At 41.7% G+C, this 14,408-nt stretch overlaps 1 protein-coding gene across 1 annotated transcript; it reads left to right on the forward strand.

The window, feature by feature from the left end:
• Positions 1-3,082: 3,082 nt before the first annotated feature.
• On the forward strand, positions 3,083-13,362 carry LOC117469478 (olfactory receptor 5B17-like; the record flags this gene model as incomplete). The annotated part of the gene is made up of 3 exons (XM_034113895.1): positions 3,083-3,765; positions 4,696-5,078; positions 13,322-13,362. Coding segments are annotated over exons 1-3 (936 nt in total), but the record flags the coding sequence as incomplete, so codon positions are not given.
• Positions 13,363-14,408: the final 1,046 nt, after the last annotated feature.

Here is a 14,408-nt window from a genome sequence, read left to right on the forward strand (position 1 = left end):
ACAAATGGGAATTAAATGTAGTTAAATGGTGAGGAAAATGTCCTGTTATCTAATGTTTTGGACATTCTCATGTTTATTTAGACACAATTTTGCGTCTCTTCTCCCACTTTGTTAGTCACAGTGTGCAGAACATAAAGATGGCCGTCTCTTACGTTAGAAACATTCCTGACTGTTGCTTTAAACGTTTTAAATGATATTCAGGGGTTTTTCTAGAAAGATATAGTATGAGTACTGTGGCGCTGATCTTGTTTATAAGATGTATAAATTATTTCGAGAACCTATTTGATACTCAGATTTCTTTCTGTTACCCCGTGCAGACAAAACCCTGTATTTTATTTAAGGATCAGATGCAACCAAAGGCACAAATTGATCTTCAAAGTCCTGAAAGATGTTATTTAATAGCTTCTTTGCTGTCTTGTTTCCATAAGATGGTAGATATATGATAATGTAAAATATTACAATATGTGTCTTCACTATATATTGCTCAGAGAAAGAAAGGGTAATGTGTATAATAAAAGAGTCAATATTTATACTTTATACATGTTGTCTGTCTTTATTTATTATGAATATACCATTGTGTTTTAAATGTTAAATCTAGCATTTATGAATAACAAATATTCACAGGCTCTTCAGTTGCCATGTAATGTTACCATGATGTTTTCAAATGTATGGAAAGGGCAATGAAGGAGTTTATGTTGAAATAAATGGGATTAGTGTTTGATTTTTGTATCAAATTGCAATCGAGGAACCCACTTATTTTGGTCCAGACTTCTACATATCTAAAACCGTGACATCTCCGATCTGAGCTACATGTTGGATAGCATGTCGTTTATTGTACGAAGATGAGAGGCTCAGTTTGATGCATCGTGTTGCCCCCACCCCCCCCGCCCCTCCTTATATGATCCACGCTGACAGAAACAATGACAATATGCCGAGTTGACGGCAACCGTCTCCAGGGTAACATCTGATCCGTCGGCTTATAAAAGCTGAGTGTCAGCCCAACAGCGGTCTGTCAGGAGGAGGTTCACGACAGCAGCGGTAAACCTGATACACACACACACACACAAACTGATGTATTCACTGTTTAAATGCTTTTGTTGAAACTGCAGATGTTTAGCATTGTGAATTCTAACTCGATGGAAAATATGTCAAATCTAAATGTTTTTCTGTCTGCAGAAAATCACTTTTTACAACTGTTATCTGGTTTGTTGTGATTTGTTTAAACACTATCTGTGACTCGTTTATAATAATGCAGCAGAGTTAGATAATTTGAAGTTTAGTGGGCCAAGGCAGGGGCAAGGTATTTGATGTTTATATTGTATAATTGCAAATGTTCTACTCTTTTTTTAAATGTCTAATTATGTGCAATGCTTTGTTTTACATGCTGCTGCAACAAATCCCAATTTGGGATTAATAGAGTATATCTTATCTTATATTTATTCTTTCTCTATGAATAAAATACATATTTCACGATCTAGCGTCTGAACTCAAAGTAGTAACAATTAGAACATTTTTTATTATTTTTAATTTTAAGTGGAAATGTTGAAATGAAATATGAACTTTCAGGTAGTTTATCGTTGTATAATTGTGAAATAAAACATATAAACATGGACATATGTTGGTATAAGTGTAATTACCTAAAACATGGGTTAGGGTTATGGGTTTTCTATGTGCACTGGGATTCAGCGTCATTTAAAGCTTATATACGGTTAGTTTTGTTATGTTGCCCAGAAGAATCAATATATTTCTGACCGAGAAGTTTTAATAAACAATAGCTAAGAACAGCTGTTTGTATTGTTGCTGATTTAGTCAAAGATATTTGATGTGGGAGAGACATTGTGAAACCAACATTTGAATAAAAAATCAGGGAGAAAGGCTTTTAAAGGACAATGATTCATTATTTTACACAATATATATATCTATGATTTGATTGATAATGGTTTTTGGTAGCACCACTGGCACCACTTCTGTAGACCTGGGTTCCCTGGCTCAGTACACCAAGCCCACCATTACGAACCTTGGCATTAAAATGGACCGTGAACTAAAACTTGAGAGTCAGATTAAATCTGTGGTAAAAACAAGCTTTTATCACCTGAGGCAGCTAGCCAAAGTAAAACCTTTTCTCTCCAGACAGCAGTTGGAGACAGTAATCCACGCCTTTGTCACCACTCGGCTGGATTACTGTAACTCTCTCTACATGGGGGTCAGTGGGTCCTCCCTCGCTCGTCTGCAGCGGGTACAAAATGCCGCAGCAAGGCTTTTAACTGGCACACGGAAATATGACCACATTTCCCCCATTTTGGCTTCGCTCCACTGGCTGTCAATACATTTTAGGATTCATTTCAAAATCCTTTTGTTTACTTTTAAATCCCTAAATGGCATGGCCCCACCATATCTTTCTGAGCTGCTACACCCTTACACGCCCAACCGCCCTCTCAGGTCAGCTGATCCTCCTGAATGTGCCCAGAACCAGGTCAAAGCTCAGAGGGGGCCGTTGCTTCTCTGTAGCGGCTCCCACACTGTGGAACGATCTGCCCCTGCACATCAGACAGGCCGCCACACTGCCTGCTTTTAAATCGCTTCTTAAAACCCACCTCTTCTCCTTAGCGTATTAACATCTTTTAGAGTGTTGTTTTTAGTGCTTTTAAATTGTCTATTGTTTTTACCTGTACTTGTTTTATGGTGTGTGAGCTGAGCTGTATTACTTTTTGTATGTTTTGTTTTGTTTATTTGCCTGTACAGCACTTTGGTCTGGAGGTTTAAAGTGCTCTATAAATAAAGCTGTATTGTATTGTATTGTATATTAATTAATAAAAATATATATAATTCGAGGAAAATCTATCATCTTGATAAAAAAATGTGAAAATTAATAATACTCTGTTTCATATTGCCATATTCAAGACTTTCTATTTTTCTTAACTCTATTTGCAAAATGTCATTCATTAAAAATGACAATTTTATTTAATGTCTCTTCACTTCTCTACAAATGCCACATAAGCAGCAAAATGCTCTTTTGTATGATCACAGTTTGAGCTTCATTCTGGAAATTAAATATTTACTTTTTTTCTAATTGTTGCAGGTTTAGTGTTCGCAAAGGACTTTAACTGTGAGTTCGGCCTTCAGTTACAAAACATGCAGCATATTTAGAAGATCCTTTATACTCCTGTAGTTTCCTTTGTTTGTAAAGTGTATTTAACTTTGCACTCCACATTACAGTCATTGTTCTCTCTCTGCAGGATCCTCCCCTCGCAGAATGGAGAACCAAACTTTAGATTTGGATGTTCTAATTGTGGAGGGGTTGAAGGTCACGCCTCAGTCCTCCGTCCCTGCCTTCATCCTCCTCCTCCTCATCTACATCTTCATCATGGTGTCCAACATCGGCCTGGTGGTTCTGATCAGCATGGAACGCAGCCTGCACCAGCCCATGTACCTGCTGTTCTGCAACATGAGTATTAACGATGTGTTCGGGGCCTCCACCATCATCCCGAGGATCCTGAGTGACGTCTTTATCCCCATGTCTCAGCGCTTCATGTCCTATGATGAGTGTGTCCTCCAGGCCTTCTGTGCTCACTTCCATGCAGGCATCGCTCACACCGTGCTCATGATCATGGCGTTCGATCGCTACGTGGCCATCTGCAACCCGCTGCGTTACGCCACCATCATGACCCACAGGATGGTGCTGGGTCTGTCGGTGTGGGCGTGGTCCATCTCCTTCCTGCTGGTGGGGATCCTCATCGGCCTCAGTGTGCGTCTGTCTCGCTGCAGGTGGTTAAATTGTCTAAGATGGGTTCGTGTAACAGTAAACCAGGGGAAAATGTGTTGTCTGGGGATTCAAAATGGATGAAAGAGAAGGATGAAAGGAATATAAAAAGCTTAGAAAACTGTCAAAAGAACTATCATTTCACGGGAAGACTAGATAGAGGAATGTGAGAATTTGGCTAGGGATATTGTCAAATATCTGGAACAAACTCCCAGAAACCTGCAGGTCCGCTGCAACTCTTACAACTTTTAAATCCAGGCTGAAGACTTTTCTTTTTGCTGCTACTTTTAATTGAACTATTCACATCTTAAACTGCACTGTAACTTTTATTCATGTTTTATTATCTTTGCTTTTTAATGTTTCTAAGGTGTTTTATGCTCTTAATGTCTTTCATTTATGTAAAGCACGTTGAGTTGCCGGTACCACTTTACAATAAGACTACCCTTATAAATGGTTCACGAATAGTTTGTAATTCATTTATTAATCAGGTTGTGAACACTTTATAAATCATGAATAAGCTTTTATAAGACATGAGATAAACAGGGCGACTGTGACCGGTTGCTTGCCAAATAGTGAGCCCACATTTATCTGTACTGCTAAGTCTTATATTGGCTACCTAGCTTACTTCGTCTCCTTCATCAGCCAGCATCCTTGGTATCTGTTGCTCACTGAGTTGATTCTCGCTAAGTAGTCAATATAAGGCTTAGTCATCTTGCCAAATAGTGAGCCTGTGTTGATGTATGAAAACTATGTTAGAACTGGTTTATAAATGGTTTTTAATGATTAATAAAGTGTTTACAACCTAATTCATAACCTAATTATAAACCCTTTATGAATCCTTTATAAGGGTAGTCTTATTGTAAAGTGCTACCGAATTGCCTTGTGTTGAAAAGTGCTTTATAAATAAACTTGCCTTGCCTTGCCTTGCCTTGCAGGAGGGTTATCCTCAACCCGTTCTGCGACAACCCCTCCTTGTTCAAGCTGTCCTGCGAAAACGTTCTCATCAACCACGTCTACGGCCTCTGCATCACCGTGGTCATCCTGGGATCCTCCCTGTGCAGCGTCATGCTCACCTACCTGAGGATCGCCATGGTGTGTCTGCGCAGTAAGAACAAGGCTCTGAATAGCAAGGCGCTGCAGACCTGCGCCACTCACCTGGCCGCGTACGCCATCCTGCTGTTCTCAGGCTGCATCATCATCATCCTGCACCGCTTCCCTCACCTATCGGATCACAGGAAGCTGGTGTCCATCTTGCTCCACATGGTCTCTCCGGCTATGAACCCTATTATCTACGGACTGCAAATCAAAGCAGTTCGAGAAAAGATTATCATCATATTCAAAAGGAAAACCACTGGGAAAGTGAAGGTAAAGAATTGTGACGGTCAGAAATGAACAAATGGGAATTAAATGTAGTTAAATGGTGAGGAAAATGTCCTGTTATCTAATGTTTTGAACATTCTCATGTTTATTTAGATACCATTTTGTGTCAATTTTGCGTCTCTTCTCCCACTTTGTTAGTCACAGTGTGCAGAACATAAAGATGGCCGTCTCTTACGTTAGAAACATTCCTGACTGTTGCTTTAAACGTTTTAAATGATATTCAGGGGTTTTTCTAGAAAGATATAGTATGAGTACTGTGGCGCTGATCTTGTTTATAAGATGTATAAATTATCTCGAGAACCTATTTGATACTCAGATTTCTTTCTGTTACCCCGTGCAGACAAAACCCTTTATTTTATTTAAGGATCAGATGCAACCAAAGGCACAAATTGATCTTCAAAGTCCTGAAAGATGTTATTTAATAGCTTCTTTGCTGTCTTGTTTCCATAAGATGGTAGATATATGATAACATAAAGTATTACAATATGTGTCTTCACTCTATATTGCTCAGAGAAAGAAAGGGTAATGTGTATAATAAAAGAGTCAATATTTATACTTTATACATGTTGTCTGTCTTTATTTATTATGAATATACCATTGTGTTTTAAATGTTAAATCTAGTATTTATGAATAACAAATATTCACAGGCTAGTAGTTATACATATCCCGCTTCCATCACATTAGTATGCATAAAAAGTGACAGGTGGTGTGACAGGTCACACCTACTACTACTTATGCTAATGACCTCCTTTGATATGCTAATGAGCCCCTTTGTTCGAAGTGTTATCACGTGTAGGTGTGATATCACAGATAGGTGTGATATCCTTTGATGTGAGGGGGGTGAGGTGTTGTAACATGCCGGTGTGATATCACACCGGCGTGTTATAAGCCTTTGATGTCAATCTAATTAGCCCTTTGATGTCTGTCCTTTGATGTAAGGGGGGTGAGGTGTTATAACATGCCGGTGTGATATCACACCGGCGTGTTATAAGCCTTTGATGTCAATCTAATTAGCCTCTGAAGTCTGTCCTTTGATCAGTGTTTGTAACTAGTGTTAATTAAGGCAGTCTCTTTGAAGTTGTGTGAGACTGTCTTGCACCCCGTCCTCCTCCCACCCCATCCCCCTTCCTTTTGCTGTGATGCCAGAAGATAGTGAGGGGTGGAGCTAGGTAAAAAAAGAAATCCGTGCAAACTAGATAAAAAGCCAGTCATTTCCACTCACCAAGTCACCTAAAACTTTTATTGTCCTCTCTAAATTAGATTAGTTTTTAATATGATTTGTGTTAACTAAGGATGTTCTCTCAAAGGTGTATGGCTTGTGACCTAATGTTTAATTACTTTATTAACTACAAGGGACTCTCTTTTTGAAAGAGGGTAATAATAAAAAAAGAGGTTAATCACCCCCTGATATTGTATTTGTAATGTTTAGTTACTTCACACAACTTTAAAACCCCCTATGAAGTTGTTGTTAACTAAGGATGTTCTTTTGAAATTGTAGGGCTTGTGAACTGGATGTGCTCTTAAGCTGTATGGCTTGTGAACTAATGTTTAATTACTTTATTAACTACAACGAAGTCTCTCTGAAGAGGGTAATAATAATTTAAAGATCTTAATGACCCCATGGTATTGTCTTTTTATTGTTTAATTACTTTATTAACTATAAGGAAGATTTACTGGTGTGCTTCCCTAGATGATGTAATTAGTCTAAGTGTCATGTTAGGGGGACATTACGGAACTCAGGAGTCCGCCCTTGGAGGCTTGGAGAGCGGATAAAGAGAGGTGTATTTACTGGTGTTGAGCCCAGGATGATGTAAATAGTCCAAGTGCCATGATAGGGGGACATTACGGAACTCAGGAGTCCGCCCTTTGAGGCGTTGTTAACATTAATGCTTTTTGCTTTTGATTTTGCTACTAAGATACTTTTTTAGATACACTTTTGAAGTGAGCAACACTTTACAACTGGTAGAAAGTTAAGTACTTTGTATGGAATTGGGTTTTCTTTAGAGCTGTTTTCAGTGAGACAATGCAGTTTTTGATCATTTTAAGTTTCAAGTTTCAAGGCTTTATGGCATATGCCCATTAGCTACAGTGTAGATATGTCAATGACAAACATAGGTCACAGGCTCCTCCAACAGTGCAACAAATATATATATATATATATATATATATATATATATATATATATATATATATATATATATATAGAGCACATAAAACAGATAAAATACTGCAATAGAATGTTTAATTCTCTCACAAAGGAACTGTAAGATACACGTTTATGTATGCAAAACTTTATAACTTGGTAAAATATTCATTAATTTGTAATGAATTGAGTTTCTTAAAGAATCAAACTCTAAATGGAGAGTTTGTGATTTTAACACTGTTTCGATGAAACAATGCAGTTTTGATAACTTGACTTGACTAACATTACTTTTTTTAAATATATGTTTTTAGATGCTTTACTTTGATTTCTTTCATGTTATTTTAACACAACATTACTTTTTTCATATTTTTCAACATACTGTGATATTTTGTTTTTCTCTCCTTTTTCCATTATATTTTTGAAAAACTACACAGTGATTTTTATCAAAATACAACATTATACTAATACATTATACAATATTACGACTTTTTGCGATATTTTCAACACAATATACTTGTACCTTTTTTTTTTTGTAGGGCTTCAGGATATTTGGCATGTCATGCATAAAACCGGTGTCATCTTCCTGAAACTGACGTGCTGTCCGTTTTACAAACAAGTTATTTTTCTGCTTCTTCACCCTCTGAATTCTCCTCCCCCGTCCCTCTTCCTTCAGCCATCACAACAACAATCAAGTCAGATCTGTCAAATGAAACACCTCTTCCAAAAGCGTGACTTCCCTATTGAGGGAGTGGGGCAGTAGGGCCTAACCCGATTGGCCAAATATACTAACAGGCAGAACGTATGGTATGTTTGAAAAAGACTAACCATCTATCCAGTTCAAGCTGTCTTTAAGATGTGACATCGCGCTCTGACTTTTTCCCCGTAAAATCGTGACAAACTATTACTTATTCTTAAATTTGACCTCTTGCTGCTTGGTTGAAAATGATAGATGAAAAATAACTTTTTTAAAAGAGTCAAACAGCGAGGGACATTATACGGGGTGAAAGAAACTCTCATTTCTACAGATGACTCCCCCCACTCAACGCAATAAGTCCCACCCCACTCAGCAAATCATCCAAAACTAAGGACCCCACTAAGACGAACAGATTTTCTTTAAGACTGTGACTCTTAAAGGCACTCTGAAACATCTGCAACACATGCAACATCTGAAACACATGCAACATCTGAAACACAGGCAACACAGGCAATACATGCAACATCTGAAACACATGTAACATCTGAAACACATGCAACATCTGAAACAGTTTTTCAAGCCTTATTGAAGAAATTAGGTATTGCACATTATGCAAGACGGGAGTCGCAGGTACAGACCGGGTCAGGGAGCAGGCAAGGCAGAATAGTCCGGGTACAGGCAGGGTCAGGAAACAGGCGAGGCAGGCTGGTCAGGGACAGGCAGGGTCGAAACCGGGAGAGCAATCTGGAAGGTAATGCGGGAAAGACTGGCATGCTGCAAAGTATGATCTGGCACTGAGGTGAAAGTGAAGTGGGCCTTCTGCTGGAACCCTCGCCTGTCCCCGACCAGCCCTTTGCCTACTATCTGCCTTTTCGTCTCCTACCAGTTTATTGCCTTAAATAAAGCTGGTTACCGACTATCCCTGGTTTCCCGTGTGTTGCATTTTGGTCCTCAGCTCGTTTGTGACAGAACGATCTGGCCAGTAATGGACCAAGCAAACACCGGGTCTCCTAGAGATCGCTTTGAGAGGGTTGAGGAAGCCATCCAAAGACAGGAGGTCACGATAGCTACCTTAGCTACCGAGACCCACCAGGCAACCTCAACCCAGGGACAAATGCTGGCTTACCTGACCTCCCAGATGCAGCAGATGGCCGCCACCGTACAACAGCTAGCCGTTAGCATGGCTGTTACCGTCCCTCTGCCCGCAGCTCCGATGTTCACTCCAGCCTCTGGACCGACTGGATACGCTCCGGAGCCTCGTGTGGGAACTCCGGAACGCTACGCTGGTGAGCCTGAGGGATGCAGTCCTTTTCTCACAAACTGTTCCATATTGTTTTCACTGCAGCCACACACCTTTGCCTCCGAGGCGGCTCGCGTAGCTTTCACCGTTAATCATTTGACGGGGAAAGCCCGTTTATGGGGTACTGCAGAGTGGGAGCAGCAGACTCCAGCCTGCGCCTCTTTTGTTGCATTTTCCGCGGAGATGCGGAAGGTGTTCGGTTCCGTTCGTCTGGGTCCCGATGCTGCCGGAGGTCTGCTGAGTTTGAGCCAGGGTTCCGGCACGGTGGTGAATTACGCTATTGCCTTCCGCACCAGCAGCCGCCGCAGTAGCTGGAACGAGCCGGCGCAATGTGACGCATATCTGAGTGGATTAGCGGATTATATGAGAGATGAGCTGGTTTCCTATGATCTCCCTGCTTCCTTGGATGGGTTGATCGAGCTCACCTCTCGGATTGACAGACGAATTCAGACACGGAGAGGAGAGCAACAGACGCGAGCGGCGGGCCGCTGCTCGCGACAACAACTTCCGGTTTCCGGGAGATTTCGACTTCCGGTTTCGGCGGAGAATTCCCATCCCTACTCTGACTCACGGTACGGGGAGGTCGAGCCCATGCAAGTGGGTCGTACCAGTCTTAGCTCTGAGGAGAAGGAATTATGTCGAAGAGGTAATTTATGCCTTTACTGTGGTCAGGCTGGACATTTTGTTTCCCGTTGTCCGGGAAAAGGCAGAGCTCATCAGTAATGGGGAGTATACTGGTGGGCCAAACCTCTGAGCTGATCCCCAATGGAAGACCCTTGTGCCATGCTCGACTTCTCCTGACAGGCAAATCTCAGGCTCTGGCTGTTTTTATCGACTCCGGATCAGATGTCAGCATCATTGACGAGGAGCTCGCACTACAGCTGGGCATTCAACAGGTTCAGTTGCCCCAGCCGGTACCGGCTAATGCTTTGGATGGTCACCTGCTGGGAACGGTGACACACCAGACGACACCGGTCCATATGCTCATGTCGGGGAACCACCATGAGACAATCCAGTTTCATGTGCTACGGTCCCCCAAGATTCCTCTGATTTTGGGTTATCCATGGCTCCGCCGCCACAACCCGAACATTGACTGGTCAACTGGGTCCATCCTAGGTTGGAGTTCTTCCTGTCATCAGGTTTGCCTCAAGCAGGCCGCTGCACCTCAACTATCTGTGGATATGAACCTGGTTCCGGATGTCATAGGGGTTCCGGCGGAGTATTTGGACTTTAAGGAGGTTTTTAGCAAGACTAAGGCGACATCTCTCCCACCTCATCGGCCCTATGACTGTGCCATTGAGCTACATCCAGGCGCAGTCCCACCCAAGGGCCGGTTGTACTCGCTTTCGGCACCGGAGAGGAAATCCATGGAGACTTACGTCAATGACTCTCTGGCTGCGGGAATTATTCGTCCTTCCACATCACCCGCAGGAGCAGGGTTTTTTTTTGTGGCGAAGAAGGATAAGACCCTGAGACCCTGCATTGACTATCGGGGTCTGAACGACGTCATGGTGAAGAATCGATATCCCCTGCCACTCATCTCGTCAGCGTTCAAGTTACTACAAGGGGCTACAATCTTCACTAAGCTGGATTTACGAAACGCTTATCACCTGGTATGAATCCGTGAGGGCGATGAATGGAAGACCGCCTTCAACACCTCTTCGGGACATTACGAGTACCTGGTGATGCCATTTGGACTTACCAACGCCCCTGCAGTTTTCCAAGCGTTGGTGAACGACGTACTCCGGGACATGTTGGATCGTTATGTTTTTGTTTATCTGGACGACATTTTGATTTTTTCAAGGAGCCTCAAAGAACACATCCACCACGTCCAGACAGTCCTCCAGAGACTTCTGGAGAACTCGCTTTATGTCAAGACGGAGAAGTGCGAGTTTCACACTTCTTCGGTCGCCTTTCTTGGCTACATCATGGGTCAAGGAAGTGTGGAGATGGATCCCTCCACAGTTTCAGCGGTTACCTCATCGCGGGTTCCTTATTCCCGGAAGGAGCTGCATCGTTTCCTGGGATTCGCAAACTTTTACAGACGGTTCATCCGTGGCTACAGTACCGTGGCCGCCCCGCTCACCGCCCTGACCTCGTCCAAAGTAACATTCAGATGGTCCCATGCAGCCGAGGAGGCTTTTCAGGACCTCAAGCGCCGGTTTACGTTGGCTCCTATCCTGCAAGTACCAGACCCTGCTGGTCAGTTGGTGGTGGAGGTGGATGCTTCTGACGTAGGGGTGGGGGCCATCCTGTCGCAACGTTCTGGTGAGAACCAGAAGCTCCACCCCTGTGCTTTCTTTTCGAGGAGATTGAGTCCGGTGGAGAGAAACTACGACGTGGGGAACCGGGAGCTTCTAGCAGTCAAGCTGGCGTTGGAGGAGTGGCGACACTGGCTTGAGGGGACAGAACAACCATTTCAGGTTTGGACCGACCATAAGAACCTGGAATACATCAGGTCGGCACAAAGACTGAATTCCCGGCAAGCCAGGTGGTCGTTATTTTTCACCCGGTTTAATTTGTTCCTCTCCTACCGCCCGGGCTCCTGCAACGTGAAGGCCGACGCTCTGTCCCGGCAGTTCGGGAGGGAGGGAGACACCTGCGGTATCCCGGACACTATTCTTCCTGCTCCTCGAGTGATCGGCGTCCTCGCTTGGGAGATTGAGGAGAGGGTTAAGACCGCTTTGGTGGACCAACCCGGTCCTAGTTCTTGTCCTCTTAACCGTTTGTTTGTGCCTCAGGTTTTGAGGGCTGAGGTGCTTCAGTGGGCTCACAGCTCCAGACTTTCCTGCCACCCTGGGATTCAACGTACCAGAGGGATGGTCCTGCAACGGTTCTGGTGGGCCACGCTGGAGGCTGACACCCGGGAGTTTGTGAACGCCTGTCCATTTCGTACCCCTGCCTAAGATCCCGTCAGCTAAGGACACGGCAGAACTTATTCTTCTCCACGTTTTCCGCCTTCACGGACTGGCGACTGATGTAGTTTCCGATCATCCTACGACCTGGTCTAAACAACTCCTATGGGTGGAGTATGCCCACAACACCCTCATCAGTTCCGCTACTGGTCTTTCCCCTTTTCAGTGTGCATACGGTTTTCAACCCCCTTTGTTCTGTTTGAAGATGTAATGCATCTTTGTGTCAAAAACAGCATACACACGAATACTTTGGCCGAAGTGCAAAAACTCCATTATAATATTTCCCTTCATCTGGGGGATTCTGTGCTGGAGAAGATCCTGGGGATGTTGCAATCAGTATAAATGTATTATTGATTCCTATGGGGTGAAAACAATAAATTGTAAATATAAAATTCAGCAAATAAAAAAAGTGTTTTTTACATTTAAAAAAACTGTTGTCTTCAAATCATAGTATAGTATTTCCTATATATCATTTTAAAAAGGAGTCACAGTGTAGAATGTCCGAACATTTATTTTAAAAGTACTAGTATAGTGTGTTAAAAGTATCTTGAAAAAAGTCCAAGTATAGTATGTAGTTAAGAATTATATTATATAGTTTGTCTGCAATGTCAGTATAGGATCTCTAAAAAAAAAAATGAGAGAAAGTCATGGTAAAGTTTGACAAAAAGATCTTGAAAAAGTCATGACATTGTGTGTTGAAATGGTTTTGAATAAACACATCAGTATTTAAAAAAGTAAAATTGTATCAAGTGCATCAGACAACTCAAATTACTCCATTTGAACCATATTATAAATAAGTAAAGAATGGGCATAGTATATAGCAGGGCTGTTTAATAGTTTTCGGTGTTTCTGTGTGTCGGTGTTTCAGTGTTTCAGTGTTTCAGTGTTTCAGTGTTTTGTGTTTCAGTGTTTCAGTGTTTCAGTGTTTTGTGTTTCTGTGTTTCTGTGTTTTTGTGTGTCAGTGTTTCAGTGTTTCAGTGTTTCTGTGTTTCAGTGTTTTGTGTTTCTGTGTTTCTGTGTTTTCTGTGTTTCTGTGTTTCAGTGTTTCTGTGTTTCTGTGTTTCTGTGTTTCTGTGTTTCAGTGTTTCTGTAAGGCTACAGAAGTGGCTATAGCATTTGATGCAATTCTAAAAGATAGTCAGATTCCTAAAAAGTTACAAACGGATGCTGGAAAATAATTATTTGTTTCTTCAGCAATTCTTTTCCAGCATCCGTTTGTAACTTTTTAGGAATCTGACTATCTTTTAGAATTGCATCAAATGCTATAGCCACTAAAATGATATATAGGAAATACTATACTATGATTTGAAGACAACAGTTTTTTTAAATGTAAAAAACACTTTTTTTATTTGCAGAATTTCATATTTACAATTTATTGTTTTCACCCCATAGGAATCAATAATACAGTTATACTGATTGCAACATCCCCAGGATCTTCTCCAGCACAGAATCCCCCAGATGAAGGGAAATATTATAATGGAGTTTTTGCACTTCGGCCAAAGTATTCATGTGTATGCTGTTTTTGACACAAAGATGCATTACATCTACAAACAGAGCATACAATGCGAGCACATGATACACTTTTGGTGTTTGTTTCATTTCTTCGGTAATGTTACAGAATGTTTCGGAAAATGAAGATTCCAGTACCACTTTAAATGTTTAGTTTACAATCGTTTCCCAATGACCCGGAATAGTACTGCCAGAATGAACGATATCCAAAATGTCTTCTAGTTTACAAACTTCAGCCATTCTGTTTACACGGGGATCACTACTCATTCTGTTTTCAATCGTCATCAACAACACACTTATTAAACAGGTATTGACTGCATTCTGATAAATATATACAGATTGTTTTCCATAGTAGTTACCCATTTTTTATTTTACTTAAAAGTCAAAGTATCGGGAAAAAAAAAGAAAAAATCCCTGGCTTCAATCAACCGCTGGTTATTAGTCTTCTTCTTCTCCATCCAGCTCGGCATGGATCTTTTCAAGTCTCTCCTTGAGGCGTCTGCAGTTTTTGAGATTGTGCAGAAAAGCCTCCGAAGCCCCTTGGATCCTCCATTCAGCCGTGTAAATGTTTTTATCATTAAGACTCTGGTCAATCACAGTAATGAAGTCGGCGAGCCAAAGTCTTTTCATTAATGCGTTGTAATTGTTTCTGAAGAAATATTCTGGAATGTCATTCAGACAATCGTGTTGCCTCTGGACGGGGTGAC

The sequence above is a fragment of the Trematomus bernacchii genome, unplaced genomic scaffold, assembly GCF_902827165.1.
Source record: "Trematomus bernacchii unplaced genomic scaffold, fTreBer1.1, whole genome shotgun sequence".
Classification (NCBI taxonomy): Eukaryota; Metazoa; Chordata; class Actinopteri; order Perciformes; family Nototheniidae; genus Trematomus; species Trematomus bernacchii.